This window comes from Bufo gargarizans, chromosome 6 (assembly GCF_014858855.1).
Source record: "Bufo gargarizans isolate SCDJY-AF-19 chromosome 6, ASM1485885v1, whole genome shotgun sequence".
Taxonomy (NCBI): Eukaryota; Metazoa; Chordata; class Amphibia; order Anura; family Bufonidae; genus Bufo; species Bufo gargarizans.
The window spans coordinates 266,563,463-266,581,423 of NC_058085.1; the positions used below are offsets into that span (position 1 = coordinate 266,563,463).

General features: G+C 47.6%; 1 protein-coding gene across 4 annotated transcripts in view; it reads right to left on the reverse strand.

Moving 5' to 3' along the window:
• The window catches only part of ZBTB46 (zinc finger and BTB domain containing 46), a 37,761-nt gene extending 20,262 nt beyond the window's left edge, over nucleotides 1–17,499 (reverse strand). For 2 of the 4 annotated variants that reach the window (XM_044297551.1, XM_044297548.1), the window contains exons 1-3: nucleotides 17,414–17,499; nucleotides 10,123–10,232; nucleotides 3,908–4,851 (exon numbers count right to left, since the gene is read on the reverse strand). In XM_044297551.1, coding sequence (XP_044153486.1) covers nucleotides 3,908–4,817 — 910 coding nt within the window. In that variant the 5' untranslated portion in view covers nucleotides 4,818–4,851; nucleotides 10,123–10,232; nucleotides 17,414–17,499. Of the gene's footprint in view, nucleotides 1–3,907; nucleotides 4,852–10,122; nucleotides 10,233–15,385; nucleotides 15,530–17,413 lie in introns of those variants that run through there. The other 2 variants (XM_044297549.1, XM_044297550.1) reach the window with 2 other exon arrangements.
• Nucleotides 17,500–17,961: the final 462 nt, after the last annotated feature.

The following is a 17,961-nucleotide window of genomic DNA, read 5'->3' on the forward strand; positions in this document are numbered from 1 at the left end:
GTTTGTTCCTGTTTCTAGGCAAGTCTATGGGGTGGAATTTGTGGGCATGCTCAGTAAGGATTCTGACCAATCACGTTTACTATTTCTCAGCTCAATTACGTAGTCCACGGGGTCAGATGGGGATGATGAATAATGTATGAATATGTATGAGTGACTATTTTGAAAGAGGAACACAGATGAAATTCTAGAGGACTGACTTGGTTTCTGTAATGGTGCAATCCCACCTGTGACATGACGCATGGTAAGTCATTGGTAAGCATTCCCATTTCAGGTCCAGCCACACTGGGGGTGGGGGTGGGGGTGGGGGGGGGGGTTCTGTAGAAAAGATCGCTCGCGGCGCATAACCCCTTGGCAAAACAGACTTTAAAAATGTCCACCTTGATAAATCTCCCCCCAGTGCATAGAAATAAACACGCTTAGAGGGGCATTCACACAACCGTATCAGTTTTGCGGTTCGCAAATTACATGTCTGAAAAACACAGATACCGGCAGTATGAGTTCTGCCCATTTTTCTCTGCAAAACAGACAAGTGCAGGACATGTTCTATCTTTTTTTTTTTGGGGGTGTGGAACGAACATATGGACAAGGAGCGTACACGGTGTGCTGTCTGCAACTTATGTGGCCCTATTGAAATGAATACGCAAAAAATGCAGATCGGAAGTGGACTGAAAATATGGTCGTGTGAATGCCCCCCAACAGGGCCAAGTAAAAATAAAAACTAGGCCCTTTTCAGCCTCTGCTTGACACCAGCACAATCCCTCCCTGAACCCTATGGCAGCTACCTCTATAGTACATATGCTCTTGCTCTTCTAGAGCAGTGTAGTGAAATGATTTGGGGTGGTCACTTCCACCATTTAAGAATTAATGGGCAGTTCAATAAAAAAATAAAATAAAAAAAAATCGAATGTCCTCTATTAGCAAACACCCTGTTAAAGCAGTGGCTGCCTATGGTCTTCTCAGGGAACCGTGCAATGCTTAAAGGGGTTGTACAGGATTAGGAACAAATGGCTGCTTTCCATAAGAAACAGCACCACCCCTGTCCATAGGATTTGTGTGGTACTGCAACTCAGCCCAATTCACCTCAATGCGACTAAGCTGCAAAACCTGATCCAACCTATCCACAGTAACTTGCGTTGTTGGATTCCGGCAGGCAGATACGGAAATCCATATGCAAACGGATAACATTTGTTTCCTGATCCGGATGCGAATTGCATTGAAACACCGGATCAGTCTCTCCGGTGTCATCCGGAAAAAAACGATCCGGTATTTATTTTTGCGCATTTTTAAAGGTTTGCGCATGCGCAGACCGGGAAACCGGATCCAGTTTTATGGAACACTTGGCAACTGATTCGGCATTAATACATTTCAATGGAAATTAATGCCGGATCCGGAATTTTGCCCGGAGAAAATACTGAACTGAAGACATCCTGATGCATACTGAACATAATGCTTTCCATTCAGAATGCATTAGGATAAAAACAGAAGCGTTTTTTTCCGGTATTGAGCCCCTGTGATGGAAATCTTTAACGCAAGTGTGAAAGTACCTAAAGTCTCCGCCAGCAATAAAGGAGAGGGGGATGGGAAACAATTGCCCTCAGCTCGTCACCAGAGGGGTCTCTGCAATACGAAAGAGACTGTCCAACTTTAAGGGTCAGGAACCAGGAAAGCATCTCCCAAGCATAGTCTCTAGTGGTCGATCCTGGTTGCTGGCCGCTCTTGCCCACCCAAGGTGTAGGAGTAAATGACCTTCTCCAGTCTGGTGGGGTGAGACCAGACTTGTTAGGGCAGCACGCCAATCACCAGAAGATCACTGATAAGCCTGGACCGAGAGGCACATATGTAAAGGGATTAGGGACTGGAGCCGAGCGCCTTGACTGGCAGTAATTGGGGACGGATCAGTCTCCAGACACATATGTCTCATTTACTCTTCTTTGTTTGGTATAATGAGAGTGAGGGAGGTCGGGCGATGTGTGGCGGGCGTAGAGGGCACCCAATCTTTCAGCGTCTCTGCCCGTCCTCAGCCCTGGTTAGCAGCATAATCCAGGGATTTCAGTGCATTATCCTAATGAGATCCCAAAGAGGAACTTTACAAACTAGCCCGGCGGATACATCTTGTAACATCAGAAGCCGAACACACCGGCCGAGGCTTCTGGATCTCCATGGAAACCACCAGGCCGAGAGATGTAAGGTCGCTGTGACCCGGGGCTGAACGCTGTCCACAAGCGGATACTGACGGAGTCCAGAAATACTTAGTAACAGTTACTAATGAGCGGCTGCCTGGCAAAGACGACGTACCCGGATAACTAGGCAACAATGGGAAATATACCAGCCATGGTGTGAGCGAATGTGGTCAGACGCTCCCACAGCGCAATAGGACAGATAAGGAGAGCGCTAATCAGTCAACGCTAATTAATTCTGATAACATTCGCCTTAAAGGGCATCTGTCAGCAGATTTGTACCTATGACACTGGCTGACCTGTTACATGGGCACTTGGCAGATAAAGACATCTGTGTTGGTCCAATGTTCACATGTGCCCACATTGCTGAGAAAAATGAGGTTTACAAATATGCAAATTAGCCTCTAGGAGCAACGGGGGTGTTGCCGTTACACCTAGAGGCTCTGCTCTCTCTGCAACTACCACACCCTCTGCACTTTGATTCACAGGGCCAGGGATTATGATGTTCTCCCAGCCTGGCCGTTCAATCAAGGTGGAGAGGGCGCAGCAGTTGTAGAGAGAGCAGAGCCTCTAGGTGTAATGGTAATGCCCCCGCTGCTCCTAGATGCTCATTTGCATATATTAAAACATCACTTTTCTCAGCAATGCGGGCACATATGAACATGGGACCAACACAGATGCCTTCAGCCTCCATTTACATTATGACCCCCAGCAGTAATAATGTCCCCTATAGTGGCCCCAGCAATAATAGCGTCCCCCATAGTGGGCCTCATTTGTAATAATGTTCCCCATAGTAACTCCTGCATTAATAATGTCCCCCATAGTGTCCCACAGCTGTAATGTTTCTTTTTTTCTAAAAATAAAAATACTCCCCTCATCCACTTGGAAATGCAGAGGCAGTCGCTCCTCTCCCGATTTAAAAGAACCTGCCGATGATGTCACCGCAGGTCCTTTTCAATCAAGAAAAGAGCGACTGCCTTTGTGCGTGCAAGTGGGGAGTATTTTTATTTATTTTTTTATTTATTTTTTAACCTCCAACAGGCCATATTGTTCTAGTGTGCCCGTTTTTAACGGCCATTAGAGGAATGCACTCCTGTTTAAGTGGCTGTTAAAAACGTCCCATTGATTTCAATAGGGTCCATCTGCCGGTGAAAACAGCCAAAAATAGGACATGTACTATTTTTTGACAGCCGCTATTCAGTGGCTGTCAAAGACAGCCATGTGAATTAGCCCCATAGATAAAATGGTTGTGAAAACGGCCGTCAAAAAATACTAAGCCTTAGGCTTCCATCCACTGAAAGAAACCAGAAATCTTGAAAATGGCGAAGAAGAGAAAACAAATTATATTACAACGTTAAAGAACCTTTTATCGCACAACAATTAAAGGGGGCTCTGAGATATCGACGGCCTATCCCTAAATGTTTGCATGGTGGGGTCTGACCTGAAAACCCACTGATCAGCACCTGTTTTCACAGTGGCTCAGACGGCCATTCCTGGTACTGCAGCCTGTCCCATTGACTTGGGCCCTCATCAAACATTGATTACTAATCTTGGTGGCAACCTCCGTGGGAGCTGTAATGGCAGTCATGTTGCGCATCACTCAGCTTTCCCAGTGAGAGAAATTAAAACTGTTTGACAAGTCAAGCAACACAGAATACAGTAGCAACAAGCAGACAAATCAGACTGGCTATATAGGCAAAAGACGATCATATGGACTAAGGAGAACTTACTGGAATTGTCCTGGTTGCTGTACTGCCACTGCGAGCTGGAGATGAAGGACGGCTCTGGGGACCCAGTTCTGCAGTTCTCCACCATTTGCTGTGTAATGTGTCTAACAGTCTCTTTATTCTTGCGGTTCTTCCTGCGACCCGAGTGCTGCCAGCCATCCCCTTGGTCTATATATATGTTTTCTGGATCTCCTTTGTTGGCTCCTATAAAATGAGATGGGGAGACCTGCTCCTCCTTGATCCGCATTGGTCCATAGCACACATCTCCCGGCCATACAGAAGACACCTCATCCTGACTGTCCACTTTCTGTTCGGCGTCCTCCTTGCCATAACTGCTGCCACCTTCATGACAGCTAGCAATAGCAGAGTCTCCCGAAGAGTTGGCTGGACTTGTCCTTCTAGCCAGCCATGGTGAGATACTACGCCCAGCCACCACGGCGGAAAGCAGAGCCTCAGCGCTACTGGAAGGGGCGCCCATGTCATAGTCTACAAGTTCATCAGAGGTCTCGGATTTGATGCTTATGTCCAAGGCAGCCTTGATAAAGCTGTGGCAAGCCTGGACAATGTCCGTCATCTGGAGGTAACTGGCCGCAGACATCACCTCAATGACATTCTTACTGGTCAGCGCCAAGTGAGCTGAATACATGAAGTCTATGATGGCCTTGAATCCTTGGGCTGTGACAATATCCAGTTGGGTGACTGTAGTCTGTTCGGACGACTTCTGTACCTGACAGTAGAGGGTCTTAAAGTACCGGCTGCTTCCCAGGAGGACATTCTTGTGCGCCTTGAAGATTTTCCCCTCTACTACGATGCAGGCGTCGCAGAGGATTCCATGTTGCCGCTGCTCATTCAGCTCGTTCAGAAGCTGCCTGTAGTGGGACGGGATCTCCATATCCTCTTTACGGTTATTCATTTGTGGACGTCTTTGGTTTACTGCCCCCACAAAACTGTTAAAGGAGAGAAAGAAATACATTTTTTGTCAGCATTTTAGTCTAACAGTCTTTTTTTTTCCTCAGTAGCTTATAAGTGCACTACAAGTCTAAGCATGCTCTATCAAGTATTGGACAGTCACAGGTTAAAGACACAACATATTACAAAAGGTAAGGTGTTCTGCAAAGAGGGCAGGGGGATGATATTTCCGGTGTAAAAGTAGAGATCTTTCCCCTTGAAGATCAAAAAGCTGAATAGGCTGGATCCAACATCTGAGGACATTCCACATTAGAGAACATCAAAGGGGTGACTCCACCTCCCCCATGCCACTACCCCCTTCCCACACCCTATTGGGGTTTTCTTTGGGCGGTGAAATCCTGGTCTAAATAATCCTACAGATTAGTGTCAATCCCAGACCAGAGAGAAGCGAGTCCAAGAAAACAGAAGGAAAGGATAAAAGAGACTGAAGAGGCTGACAGATTGAAATCACCCTCAAATATGGAGTCAAAGTCGTCCTTAAATAGCTAAAGGGGGGGGGGGGGGGGATGTCCGTTTCAGGATAATTTACATATAGATAACAGAGGACGAGGAGTGTTCCCTAATCATGTCAAGTCAGTGACCACGAGAACGGGATGTTGGGGGAAAAGGGTCTCAGCAACAGGAGCCATCTCATGGGAGATGGTAGTTTGTTCACATGTGCCAGGCATTTCACAGCTAAAATAGTAATGAAGCCCAGGGCCAAATACATTGTAGATGTCTAGTGTAATGATATACACAGACATGGCATGGTGGCAAGTGCCCACCTTGGTAAAGGCGATGTTGAGTCGTCCCCCCTTCCATTTATAAAACCCCTGCCAGACACCCACCGGCTGCTTGTGAGGTCACAAGCGTTAGTGGTGTGCAGAACACGTTGGTCACCAGTCCAGGTGTCATTCACAAGATGAGTAACTGTGGTTTCCACACCTCCTACAAAGTGCGGTATGATCCTACAGATGGAGTTGTCACCAAGCCCACAACCAGCACCAGGGCTTTTCAGTGGAAAAACTTTGCACTGATGGTATAACTGATACTTGCACTAGGCGAGATAGCTAGAGTCAGTCTATACATTGTGTTTCTCTGCTGGCATAAGAGCGCCAAGATGCAAACACTGGTACTGGCGAGACATCTTCTGGTTTATGTAATTTCTTGGTGAACCTCATGACATTACAGGAGTCTTTGTAAGTACCGTGATATAATGAACAATACCTACATAAAACACCTCTCAATTCAATACAATCTACATCTACCTGGTCTCAGTCTGGTTTCTGAGACCACATAGGAAGATGCATGGTGGCAGTTGTTGCTATGTGCTAATGTGGCCTGGTGCCAAGGGGGCTTAGCCTGAAAGCAGGGTAGCTGTTGGGCCACTAGGTCTCGCTGTCTGCAGGTGAGTGGGGCTATGCATTCTGATCAAAAGGTATAGAAAGTGCCTTGTGTTCATGTATATTAATTAGCTTGGCAGCGATAGATCAATGCATGACATGTGGAAGAGCGAACCATGTCTTGTTTTCAACAGTTTGGCATCAATACAGTCTATTGTCCCCAATTATCAGGCACTGTAGGGGATAAACAGGAATCCACCCAGGCCCACTTATCTGTGTCTCATATCTCCAGTGCTTCACAGACTTTAGGTTTAGTGTCTCTAACAACTTTGCGGATGTTGAGTCTTTAAAACATGGCTCAGGAGCAGTGTTTGGCGAAGCATTCAAAGCGGAATTCGGTCCGAAGTTTAGGAAAACTTAGATTCGCAACAATTCAGAATTTCTATCACTACGTGGTAACTAATCCGTTTTTCCTAAAATGGTGGCTGCACGTGTTGCAAAGTAAGAAGCTGGGGAAAACGAGATCACCCATAATACCGTGCAGCCAGTCAATCCTCAGATAGTCATCCCTGTGATGGCACAGCCCTATAAAACCCTCATCCTGTGCAGATGAGCTAAGCATAGTCTCCATGTCCTAGAAAAGTCAGCAAGATGCAGAGAGAGGAGGATCTGGATGTTCCTGATAAAAAATTCTCATTGATATTAGTTGATGTGGAAAAGGAAGAAAAGCAGATGGCAGAAGAAGAGCTTCAACCTGTAGGGCAGTAGAGCGCTGGGGTTGGAGAAGTGGGTATGCCAGAGCTGATTAATATTCTGTGTTTACTGTCAAATAACATGCAGGAGATTGCAGGCAAAAACAGCAATAATATGCATATTGTGCCCCCACCTAACCCGCCATACCCCATACCAGCAACAGCCCCTGTTTAAAGGTGCCACGTGGCCATTAACAAGGAAGAAGTACTATAACAGTGTGTTCTTCATTATTAAATGAAAGGCAGAGGCGGGTGAATTGGCCATGCGGTTCTTCACCACAGCATGGCCGCAAAACCACCTACAGCACGGCTGCTCCATGTGGCCATACCCTTAGGCAGCTATGCTCAACCTGCGGCCCTCCAGCTGTTGTAAAACAACTCCCATCATGCCCTCCTGTAGGCTGATAACTGTAGGCTGTCTGGGCATGCTGGGAGTTGTAGTTTTGCAACAGCTGGAGGGCCACAGGTTGGGCATAAGGCAAAGTGGCCTGGGTATAGCCGATTTATAGCAATTCGTAACAAATCAAATTTCTTGGCTAACTTCGGCGAATTGCCAAATCAAATTTTTTTAAACTTCGCTCATCTCTACTCAGGAGCTAAGCAGACATCTGCTTGCATGTCAATTGCGACAGAAGCATTTCAGTAGTCAATTAAAAGGGAGGGTGCTCCCTCCAAAAACCAAATGGTCCCCTGCAACGAGACTGCAGGAGCCAGTTACTATGGCAGCCGGAATCCTTCTGAAGGCTCCGAGGCCTGCCATTGTAAAGTTCCCATTAAGCCTGCCTCAGCTGTGACTTGTCCCCAAGTGGCACCTGCAGTGAATGGCTGCAGCAGTGCACATGGCGACAGGCAGGACGTCACACTTCCAGTCCAGATGTGGCATGTGACCACTGAGGCCAGTGAATGGCTGGAGCAGTGCACACGATGGGCAGGATGTCGCAATCCAACAGGGAGGAGACCCTTAGCACTGGTGAACAGATGAGGCTTCTTCTCTCTCTCTTTCCTTTAGACACTCTGTTGGCCCTGGTTACAATCTTTGTTGGGACTGGGCAACCCCTTTAATAGGAATAGAATACTGTCAGACAGCTATGGTACATTTTGCAGCTTGTAGTATAATCAACTTAAAGGGGGTTATCCGACATCATACAACAGCCCCCAATATGCCGGGCCCCTCAGAGGGAATAGACTTACCCCGCTCCGCGTCCCCGCACCACCGCTGCCGTTTCTCCCATACACAGAAGAAAACATCTGTTGTCGGGGGGAGCAGCCAATGGCAGGTGGGTATGGGGACGAGCCTCACTAGCGTCACCCGCAATGCTAGGGAGGCCCGTCCCCGTCTGCCATTGGCTGCTCCTCCCCCGACACCGAATGTTTTCATCCGTGTACAGGGAGAAGCAGCAGCGGTGGTGCGGAGACCAGGAGCGGCGCAGGGAGCGGGGAGCAGAGTAAATATATTCCCACGGAGGAGCCCGGCACATGGGGGGCTGTTGTATGATGTTGGATAACCCTGTTAAATCACACGCTCAAGTCCCCTTGGGAGGTTAACATACAAGTCTTTATCCTGTACGGTGAACGCCATAAAGGGGGGGGGGGAGCAAAAAGGTAATGTGTCATTTTTACTGCATAGTGAACGCAATAAAAATGAAACCCGAAACACAATGGCACAACGGTGTTTTTTTTTTTTTTTTCTAATTCAACCAATTGACAATTAATCATTTTCTTTTCAGCTTCCCGATACATCATTTGGAATATTAAGTGGTTAGAAAGTACAACTTGTCCAGCAAAAAACAAGTTCTCATACGGCTAGATGAATTGAGAAATAAATGAGTAACGACTCTTGGAAGGTGGGGAGGGAAAAAAAATAAAAATTTAAATAGTTTATAATGCCAGGGGTTAAACAGGACCTGTCACCTCTAACATGGCTGATGTAGTAACTACTTGCATCCCGCATGTAATAACGATTCTGGAGCATCTATTCTTATGACTATGTTGTGCTATTCCCCTGTTTTTCTACCAGAAGTTTATGAATGAATTTTCAGCAGCCTGCAGTAAAGGTACAGATGGGTGTTACCCAGCTGTGGGTGTGCCTCTGCACAGTCTCACACCAGTAGCACCGATTGGACAGATTCAGACACACCATCTATCAGTAACACCCAGCAGTACCTTTACTGCAGACTGCTGCCAATTTATTTGTAAACTTCTAGCAGGAATAATACAGGAATGGCACAGCCCCGAGTCATAGGAATAGATGCTCCAGAACGGTTATTACTTGGGCAATGCAAGTAGTTCCTAAAACAGACATGTCAGAAGAGGCGCCTGCGGCTCTCCGGGTGATGCAGAACTACAGCAGAACATGCAGGCTATCAAGGAACTGCAGTTTTACAACACTTGAGTGGCCACGGGTTGCAGACCACTGCCACAGACCACCAAGAAGAGGATTTATCAAGAACGACGTTTTACACGCTGGTCCTAATCACTCCCCCCCCCCCCCCCCCCCCTTGCATAAGGCTAGGTCTACACGACGACATTTGTCGCGCAACATTTTGTTGCACCAATGTCGCGCGACAATTTTTATAATGGCAGTCTATGGTGTCGCACTGCAACATGCGACATGCTGCGACTGCGACGTGACAGTCGCAGAAAATCCATTCAAGATGGATTTTTCTGCGACTGTCGCGTCGCAGTCGCAACATGTCGCATGTTGCAGTGCGACACAATAGACTGCCATTATAAAAATTGTTGCGCGACATTAGTGCAACAAAATGTCGCGCGACAACTGTTGCGCCCTATCTGTCGCGCGACAAATGTCGTCGTGTAGACCTAGCCTTAGATGCGCATGCCTCTGTGCAGGACCTTGCGCCAAAGCGGAGATCAGCTGGTGTAGATCATAATAGATGTGATGGGCCACCAGGCTATGCCGGCTAATTTCTATGCATTAAACTAAACCTTCGAGCATACAAGCGACTGCTGGGACTTCTTGTACTACAATTTTTGGATTACTTTTCTCCCGCTGCAGCGCTGCCAGAATCGCGTGCTGGATTTGGTTTTCGCTAAAACACCCCAAAAGAGGTAACATTTTGTAAGCAGCTACACTTTCCGACATTTTTAGGTGCCAGAGACAGAGAGGATGATAAATCCACACGTACCCCCTCCCCCACCCCCCCAAAGGACTCACCGAGAGTAGAGATAATCTCAGGGTTCCTTAGCAATCTTGACAGTGATAAAATGACAGAGAGGCTGCTGGCATCATGTCCCAAACACCGGGGGAGGGAGGTCTGAAAATCCCTGGAAATGATGAAGAAATATTAATATGTGACATCATCAGAAGGACCATCTGATCAGAGAGAAGATCTCACACATGGGCCACATCTGGCAGATAACTGCCGCCATATTTACGCTTTAGGAGTACGCCACAATATCTCCTCGGTAGAGAATCAAACATGTACCCCACCGATACAGGAGTAGAGGCTCCATCCTCCCACATAGTACGTTTTTACTCATCGGCCGACCTCCCCCCACCACCTACTACATGGGAGGATTGGCAGAATTAGATGCAGCTGGTCATTTAGGTAGAAAGCAGATGCCATGCATTTTAATGATCCTTTTAAAGGGCCAGTAACCTTAAACTCAGCAGCATGCCATAGCACAGGGGCGTCGTAAGAGGTTGCGGCTAATAGTGACATATAAGGCGGTAAATGTCTCTGGAGGTTCTCAGCATTGGAGATATGTGACACGAAGTAGTGATCATGGGGGGCAGGGAGGTTTCCACACTTCCTATCACTGAGGAACACTAAACTGTGTCCAGCCTGATATGGCTGATAAGACAGAGGAATAGGCTGCATTCAACTCCACAGAAAACATAGGTCGGAGGGTCAGCGTCCCTTTAATTGTGGAAGCAGAGAGAAAGCACAGCCCCTTGTTATTTCCGTCCCTACGAAAGGTACGCGACGACCAATACGTCCATCAGCGGTCAGATATCACATTGTTTTTAAGGAGATCTTAAAGGTTTGAAAAAGGAATATCCCTTTAAGTTCACTCTGCCAGAAGAAAAGCTATCCCTTACAGGTCTGTGTCTGAGAAGGCTCACAAGACATGAGGAATATATGGCAAATTATATTCCAGTCCCATACTGGCACTATGGTGGGCTGTTCAGCATAACGGCACCAACCCAACAGCGTTATTAGGGTATCCGCAGGCCTCAGTGGCATGTTACCCCTCCAAACTGTGACATTATGATATAGAGTGCTCCTTTACTGGAGGGAAGCCGTGCCTCTGTGTACTGCCCCTTTAAGCAAATATAGTGTAATAACAGGGAATCAGAGCAAGAAAATTCCAGGAACGCAGAAACTATCAGAGAACAAAGTGCCCCAGATATCCGCCCCACACGGAGTAGGTGGCCCACTTTCCTCTTGCACACAAACCGTAATTCACTTAATCCATCATCCTTCGTACGAGGCTCTCCGGATCTATAAAATGGCAATAGTCCTTCCTCTGACTCTAAGAATAAACCCCGTGCTCGCCCCCCTCCTTATAAGACGCTCTGCTCAGGTCCAGTCTGATAAGCAGTGAGGAACAAGGAAGGGTGGGTATGATGGGGTTAACAGCGGAGCAAACTAGGAAATGGAGACCAGAGAGGAGCGGGCAGAAGCCACACAAGTATAATACAGAAGGAATACTAATAATAATAATCATCATAATGAATGTCATTAATAAGCTACAGCCAATACAGAAGCAAGCAACTCTGTAGTCTTCATTCTACCACTTCGTGTCTACAGCTGCTGTGCAGGCCTACGTGTTTCCATGGTTACAGACTACAAACAGAACCCATGTGTAGTCTGATCCTGGAGGCTGCACAAATTAGATGAATGTCAGCCAAACCTGACTGACCATGTACATGCTGGTGCCCTGACTATCCCGACAGCAGATGTCAGAGAGGGTCAGGAATGTGGGATTTCAACATGCCGGATACCTTCGTTTTCCTCGGGGGAGATGACCTGCCACCAGGTGCCTGGCAGCGTGTTACTCTACTCTCCCTTTAGAAAAAAATAAAATAAAATACAAGCACAATTGGCCCGTCCAACCATGTGTGTACTGGGGTTGGGGGGAATTCAGGAGATATAGCTATATATGGCCAACTATCTAAGGCTGCTTTCACACTCACGTTTGGTGCGGATCAGTCATGGATCTGCACAGACGGATCCGTTCAGATAATACAAGCGTCTGCATCCGTTCAGAATGGATCCGTTTGTATTATCTCTAACATAGCCAAGACGGATCCGTCATGAAAGTCAATGGAGGACGGATCCGTTTTCTATTGTGCCAGATTGTGTCATAGAAAACGGATCCGTCCCCATTGACTTACATTGTGTGTCAGAGCGGATCCGTTTGGCTCAGTTTCGTCAGACGGACACCAAAACACTGCAAGCAGCGTTTTGGTGTCCGCCTCAAAAGCGGAATATAGACGGAACGGAGGCAAACTGATGTATTCTGAGCGGATCCTTATCCATTCAGAATGCATAAAGGGAAAACTGATCCATTTTGGACCGCTTGTGAGAGCGCATGATGGATCTCACAAACGGAAAGCCAAAACGCCAGTGTGAGAGTAGCCTAAACAACATGGTCAACCTTACTCCACACCCTCTGCTCAAAAGGTTTGTAACCATTATAACCATGTATACACAAATGGTTGATGGGGATTTGGACCAGTTGGTGATTTTGATCAAAATTTGGAAAAATTGTTTTTCACTTTATTTACAAAATGAAAAGTGAAAAAATAAATAAAATAAATATATATATATATATATATATATATATAAAAACGGAAGTTACTCGGTCTGCATTCCATCTCCGTATGTCCTTTGTCTGCATTACGGACAAGGATAGTACTGTTCTATTAGGGGCCAGCTGTTCCGTAAAACACGGAATGCACATGGACGTCATTCGTATTTTTTACAGACCGCAAAATACATACAGTCTTGTGTATGAGCCCTTAGGCTGGGTTCACATCCCAGTTTCGCCATCCGTTTAACGTATACAAAAAACATATATGTTAATGGAAGCCATATGTATAATTTTTTTCCTGTCCGGGTGTGATACGTTTAGCGAACGCATAGCATCCAGACTGAATACTAACCCTTTCTTTTCAATGGCTCTGTGTATGTCGTTTATCACTGATCATCTCTGCGTTCGGGTGGGGGGGGGGGGGAATCGCAGCATGTTCTATATTGTGCATTTTTCATGAAGAACTTGCCCTATAGAAATTAATGGGGCTTGCGTGAAAAACGGAAGGTATCCAGATGCAATGTGTTTTTCACTGATGGCTGCTAGGAGATGTTGAGGGTTATATGTCACGCAAACGAAAAACGCGACTGACAAACTGAAACACTGAACGCAGTCACAAACAAAAGTGATTGAACTTGCGTGCAAAACCATCCATTTTTCCCTGAACAGACCCTGACATTATCCGTATCGCGGGTGTGAAGGAGGCCTAAGTGTGTCAGGCATTATCCAGTGGAATTCTAAAAATGCCTCTTCACCCAGGCTCATTCACCTCCCACAGATAAGGTGTGGGGATGTCACCACCACATTGGGAAGGGTATAATACTTCAATATTCTGGGGTTATAGCTTCACAGCAGTGGAGAGCCATAGACTGCAAACCAATAGCACTGACAGGTGGGCAGTAGGTCCTTCCTGGACACTCCTAATCATAGTGCTGACAGATGCCAAGACACAGAATATAATCATTATGGGTTCTGCACCTAGCACTCACCATACCCAGAAAAGCACTATACCAGGGCTGCTTCCAGTTCTAGCCGAGACAAGGATTGGGGATAATGCAAAACACACAAGTGGGGATAGCATTTTAATTTCTTGTGACCACCTGCTCTGCCTTAGGGCTTGTTCACACGAACGTATGTGTTCCGTTCCGTGCATTGGGCACCGCAATTTGCGGTCCCCAATGCACGGAGAACGTTCGTGCAGGCTCCGGGACGGATCCGGACCCATTCAACTTGAATGGGTCCGCATCCTTCCGTTCAGCAAAAAGATAGAGCAAGTTGTATCTTTTTGCAGAATGAAAGTACGGTACGGAACCCCATGGAAGGCCTCCGTAGTGCTTCTGTAGCGTTCCGTGCTTCCGTTCTGCATTTCTGGATTTGCGGACCCATTAAAGTGAATGGGTCCGCATCAATGATGCGGAATCATTCGTTCGCGTGAACAAGCCCTTATGATTATGCTAAAATGCAAGTAAGCCATTAGGATCCATTCACACGTCCGCAAAATGGGACCTATTAATTTTCAATAGGGCCGCAAAAGATGTCGACAGCACACTGTGTGCTGCAGGCATCCGCACTTCCGTTCCACGGCCCCGCCAAAAAAATAGAACAGGTCCTATTCTTGTCCGCAGCCACGGACAAGAAAAGGCATTTCTATTATAGTGCAGACCATGTGCGGTCCACAAAATGCGAAACGCACATGGCCAGTGTCTGTGTTTTGCGGATCCGCAATTTGCGGACCACAAAACAGTTGCGGATATGTGAATGGACCCTTATATGGATACAAATCCTCACCAAGGGTGTGCAAACATTTGCAAGAACTGAACAAAATAGTCGGTGGTCCACAACTTGGGACAAAACTACAACTCCCAGGATGCCCTGACAAGCAGCAGGAGTTAATGAACGTGCACAAGGCATTTGATAATGTACCAAAACCTCTTGGATACACTGATATTTTGGGGGCACCACTGACTTCAATGCGTGGTAATCAATGGCACCTCTAAATTAATGCACCCCATTATTTAGTATTACAGCAACCCATGGCTTCATGCACTCGTCTGTATCCGATCCACATATTTTTTTGCGGACAGCAGGTGGATGTCATCTGTGTGCTGTCCGCACCTGTGTGGCCGGGCCACAAACAATAGAACCTGTCCTTTTCTTGACCATTTTGCGGACAAGAATATTATTTTTTTTATACATGGATCGCATCCATGTTTTGCAGATCTGCAATTTGTAAATGGACACGGCCGTGCGCACTGGACACTGGAGGGGTCCCACCAATGTGCCGTCTGATGTCATCTTCTGACATGTCCTAGATAGCAGCGCTAGCACCGATAACAAGGTCCCATTAGTTAGTACTGGGATTGTGATGAACTTTGACCGGTAATACCCTGTAAGGCACCAGTCTCACATCTGCTCCCAAGCATGACGGCAGACAGTGCTCGATAGACTAGAATGGGTTCTGTTGGGTTCCAGAAAATTTTCGGGGAAAAAATAAATAAAATAAAAATAGCACAGGATGGCCAATTTGGCAGAATCTCGGCTCCAACACAGAGATGAATAGATCCTGACCAAGTGGGTACAAAATCAGACTCAATGCCCACTTTACGAGGCCCTTTTACGGGCTGCTGCGTAATAAATCCTATATGGAAAGCTGGTACCTGCGGCCCCCATAGACACCTGTGTGGTTTCCGTGGGCTGCTGTCTGTAGCTTACATACCCCCCTCTGCAGCCCTGGGGGACAGCGCGTATTTGCAGCACAGCTTCACGGATTCCCCTTTTGGAGGTTAAAGGAAGGAGGAGGGAAGGGAGGAAGGGTAGGGTAAGGAAGACGCAGAGACAAAAGAGGAAACAAGGGAAAAGGTGAAAGTAAAGAGGGGGGCAGCAAGGGAGGGGGTGGGGGTAAGGAGGAAGAGAAAAAAGGGAGGAGGTTCTGTCCCTGGCACGCAACCACCTCTGTACAAAGCACAGCATTCAGTGCCCTGCCCAAGGAAGGCAACACCTTCCTCAACGCCCCAAAAATAGACGCTCACAAAGTTCTGCCTTGCAGGTGGTGCCCGACTCCGAATCACTGCAGAAACCCAGGTACCCACTGCGCCAATCAATGCCCGCTGACATCACACACTCTATTTCCCCAGTATACCCATGCATAAATGAGAACACTATGAGGGTCATTTATCAAACTGGTGTAAAGTAGAACTGGCTTAGTTGCCCATAGCAGCCAATCAGATTACTCCTTTCCTTTTCCAAAGGAGCTTTCCAAAAGGAAAGGAGGAATCTGATTGGTTGCTATGGGCAACTAAGCCAGTTCTACTTTACACCAGTTGGATAAATGACCCCCATATATCCATCGCTTGGCCAATAATGAGCAGAAAGTGGCGTGGTAATCAGAGCGCCCATGAAGAGGCGGGTGAAGGGTGCAACTATAGGAAATCTGTACCCCTCTGAAAGTATGCCATGATAAAAGAGATCTATGTATATTAGGCAACTGCTCACAGTGCAACGCCTCGAAATACAGTATAAAGCGGCAGAGAGGCGACTACTGACCAACTCTCCATCTGCTCCTGCCTGTCGCTGGTCAGTAGCAGCCATTCTACCAGTATACTGCTGTGCAGCCGAATGCACGCTACAGCTCCCCGTTATCAGCCGCCTCAGGCTGGGGTGTAGCTTTACTCCAATGGGACGACCGACAGCGAGCGCAGAAATACGTCTACTCCCCGGATGTCGGTATACCGTCCTGTAATACAGATATTACAGGCAGAGGTAACCTATGAAATGTACTCCATGTCCACCCCCGAATACTTCACAAACCGCCCAATCTTCAAGATGACTTTACAATGACACGACACCCACCAGTGACACCATCACAGGACACCCACCCGGCGGCAGCCACGTAACAGCCTCCCGCCCCAGATACAAATAGGTTACATACACCCAAATAGGACACCCCCATGTGCCGGGCAAAAACCCCCACCCACAGTGCCCTGACACTTTTCTAATGTTTCCATGTAATCAGCACCTATGTTTACATGTCATTTATAGTTATTAAACTCTATGAATTGTAAAGTTCAGAAGTGACTCTTTCCCTGGGGAATATACCAGGACCCTAGAAGACACCTGCCCTAATAATGGAGCAGGTAACTGGTGGGAGTAATGTACCCTGCCTCCTGGACTGGGGGCGGGGGAGGACATCCACCTCAATGGTGACCACTACTGAGACCAACTGGGGTCACCCCTCCTCTCTGGGTAACGCAGCACTGCCTATAGGACAGGTGTGTGTATATAACATGATCCAGGTGTGTGGGGCACCTCCAGTGCAATACATAAAGTACAGCGCCAGGGATGATAGATACTGTGCACAGGTGGTTACACACACAACGTTAGATATATGATCAGGATCTACGGCAGCCAATGATCTGATCTGCGATTTACCATTGATCTATACAGCAATATTCACACCACTATGCGTTATGACAGGAGGCGCACCACCCGCCCGGTACACCGTATAACCGGCCGCCGCCACCAGTCAGACATATTCTAATAACGTGCGGCAGAGACCGCGGGCGGGCGGCCGGGCACTGCGCCCACCCTGGCAATCTCGCCCTTCCCACTAGCTCTCCCGGAAGCCGCTCCAATTGTCCGCGGTAAAGCCCAGCCTCCGCCGTGCCCTGGCGCCCTGCGCCCCGTACCTGCGTCCAGCTCCGGTCAGTCGGTGTCTGTCTCTACTGCGCGTTCCCGATACTGTCAGACGGCGCTGGGGGCGGTGACCTAGGCGGAGCTTCCTCACAGCCGGCAGGGGGCGTGGTGTCTACAGAGTCAGACAGATCTGGAGGCCGCGCCCACAAACGCTTCGCACTGACAGCCGAAGATTACTATTCACCGCCCACTAAACGAAAAGAGGCAAATAGGGTGTGGCTTTAAAGCTGAGGGTGGTGGTTACTCACAGGCACGCCCATATAGCCGACCCCTAGTGGTCGGTTTATTATAATAGTCACGCCCATGTGTCAGCCGCTTGGGAGGAGGAGCTGTCTGTGAAAAGGGTGGGAGTAGGGAATCGAGACCACGTGGGGGGACTTAAGGAACACGTGACTAAGGAAATGCCATTCAGGGTCAGTGTCGCCCACCAGTCGTGGCCATTGTGTGCCCCGTTATACCAGCTCAGAAGTGCCATACCCCTGTAAGCTGTGCTCATGACCTTCCCTGCCAGTTGTGCCACATTTGTAAACCTGCAAGAACA